Raw genomic sequence first — 2,155 nt, 5'->3', positions numbered from 1 at the left:
CCTTTGGACACATCTAGATAAGATTATAAAAGTAGTTAGAAAGTGCCGATTAGTTTCCAAAATTACAAAGAAGCACAGTCAGAAGGGGGTTTGAAAGGGAAGGCAGACCACGCATTCTGAGGTGACCAACAAATTAACAGTAAATTACTAGTGGTATGGGAAGAGACCTGCACAGGTGAACGTTGGATGTGTGATCAGACCACCGGACACTGTTCTTAATTTTCCAAGTCCTGACTGTTAGCTGTTGATCACCAGCATCTGAGTGCTTTGCACGCTCTTGGGTGGACTGGTTAAAACAAGAACAAAGTGTGGAACAGTACTCTGATTACTGAGGGCGGATGCCTTCCATCTCTAAGGCAAAAGTGGCGGGTGTCTGTGCAAAGTCGCGTGGCTCCAATTTCCCGTTCATAGTGCTGTTGACATCAGTTAGCCCTGAAAAGTCCGTGTTGCTTGGGTATCTGCAGATGCTCAGTACATGTCCCTGTAGATCTCCTGCAGCAGCGGGTGCAGGGCCGCGTCCGATTCCGTCCTTTTGATGATCTGCACAAGCTGCGCGTGCTCCGTGACGAGCTGCCGCAGGTCTGCCATCTTTTGGAGCAGTTTTGGGAAGAGGAAGTTGTCGTCCGGGTGGTTGCTTTGCAAGTGGAGTCTGAGCACGTGCACAATGCCCTCCTGCATTTTCTCAATGTGCTCTACGTTTAAGAGGCCGGGGCGATCTGTTCTCAACAGAGAAAACGAGGTTTAAGTGAGAGAGTGACCTTGGCAGCACCTCCCGAGGGGTCACTGGATTGAACTATGTCCCCCAAATACATGTTATAATTCCTAGTATCTGTGCCTGTGGTCATAATCCCATGTGGGAATGGTTCTTTGTCATGTTAATGAGGCAGGAGCAGTGTGGGCATGTCGTGAGTCAGTCTCTTGTGAGATATAAAAGAGGTTAAACAAGCCACCTGAGAAGCAGATACAGAGGGAGAGAGATGCCACCCCCCAGGAAGATCCCCCAGGAGCAGAAGTTTATAGAGAGAGACGAGGGCCTTCCTTGGAGCTGACAGAGAGAGGCTTCTGAGAGCTGGTGCCCTGAATTTGGACTTCCATCCCCCTAACCATACGACAATAAATGTGTTTGTTAAAGCCACCCACTGTGGTATTTGTCACAGCAGCACTAGGGGACCAAGACAAAGTTTCTACCAAAGCTTCCTATTCCACACAGATAACCTTTCTTACAAAAAGGTCCTTGGGTGGGACCAGCGGTTTACAGTTAGCTGCTACCCTTCAGGTTGGTGGTTTGCTGCTGCCCCAGAGCACAGCAGAAGGAAGGCCCGGTGATCTCCATCTGTAAAGATCGGTGGTGGTGGTGGTGCTGCCGTCGAGCTGAGTCTGGCTCTTGATGACCCCGGGCTGCAGAGCAGACCCACTCCACAGGGTTTTCAAGGCCATGGCCCTTTGAAAGCAGCTCACCAGACCTGCCTTTGAAGGAGCCTGTGGGAGGTTTGAACTGCCAACCTCTTGGCTCGTAGTCAAGTGCTTAACCATCTGTGCTGCTCGTGGAAACCCTCCAGAGCAGTTCCACTCATTGGCACAGGTGGGTGCCGTGAGTTGCAGTCAACTTGACGGCAGTGGGTTTTCTGGGTGTTTCTTTTCCGTAACAAAGCCTGGCTGCTTCTGCTACTGTCAGCTTGACTGGAAGACGGAAGACACAAAGAGGCTGCTCCTGAATTGTGAAGGCCCACAAAGCAGGTGGGGCCAACACCCACTCCTAACCTCCTGCTTGGCCACAGACTCTGCCTTCCAGGGCTGGCCCAACATTTTGCATTTGTTGGGTTTCCACCTGCCAGGGAAGACCTCCAAGGATACCAGAAGGGCCTCTGTGTTGTGGTGATGACATTGCCTGATACGGGAAATCAAGGTCTTCCTCCTGACTCAAAACCAGACATCGGATCCCAGGTTCTCCCCACTATTGCAGAGGTGCTGCGTGGTTGGACTTGTATTTTGGGGACCCAAGCACTGTCGTGGCACCCTGTCTCTGACTCAGCTGAGCAGGAAGTACTGAGAGAAATGCCCAGTGAACAGGAGGACTGTGTGGTGAGGGGGCAGGGCAGGGCTGAGACTTGGTGCAGGAAGTACACACGTCCACGCAGCTGAGCTCCCTGTGGAG

The 2,155-nt window shown here is 51.7% G+C and overlaps 1 protein-coding gene across 1 annotated transcript in view; it reads right to left on the bottom strand.

The window, feature by feature from the left end:
- Positions 1 to 468: 468 nt before the first annotated feature.
- Positions 469 to 2,155, bottom strand: part of PPARA (peroxisome proliferator activated receptor alpha) — a 32,286-nt gene continuing 30,599 nt past the window's right edge. Inside the window, exon 5 of the mRNA XM_007955648.1 lies at positions 469 to 716. Within this exon, the coding sequence (XP_007953839.1) occupies positions 469 to 716 (248 nt within the window). The remainder of the gene's footprint in view (positions 717 to 2,155) is intronic.

Source organism: Orycteropus afer, unplaced genomic scaffold (genome assembly GCF_000298275.1).
Source record: "Orycteropus afer afer isolate SDZICR_OR568_19922 unplaced genomic scaffold, OryAfe1.0 scaffold00524, whole genome shotgun sequence".
NCBI classification, from domain to species: Eukaryota; Metazoa; Chordata; class Mammalia; order Tubulidentata; family Orycteropodidae; genus Orycteropus; species Orycteropus afer.
Note: the sequence above shows the minus strand (reverse complement) of the source record. Positions and strands in the feature narration are given on the sequence as shown.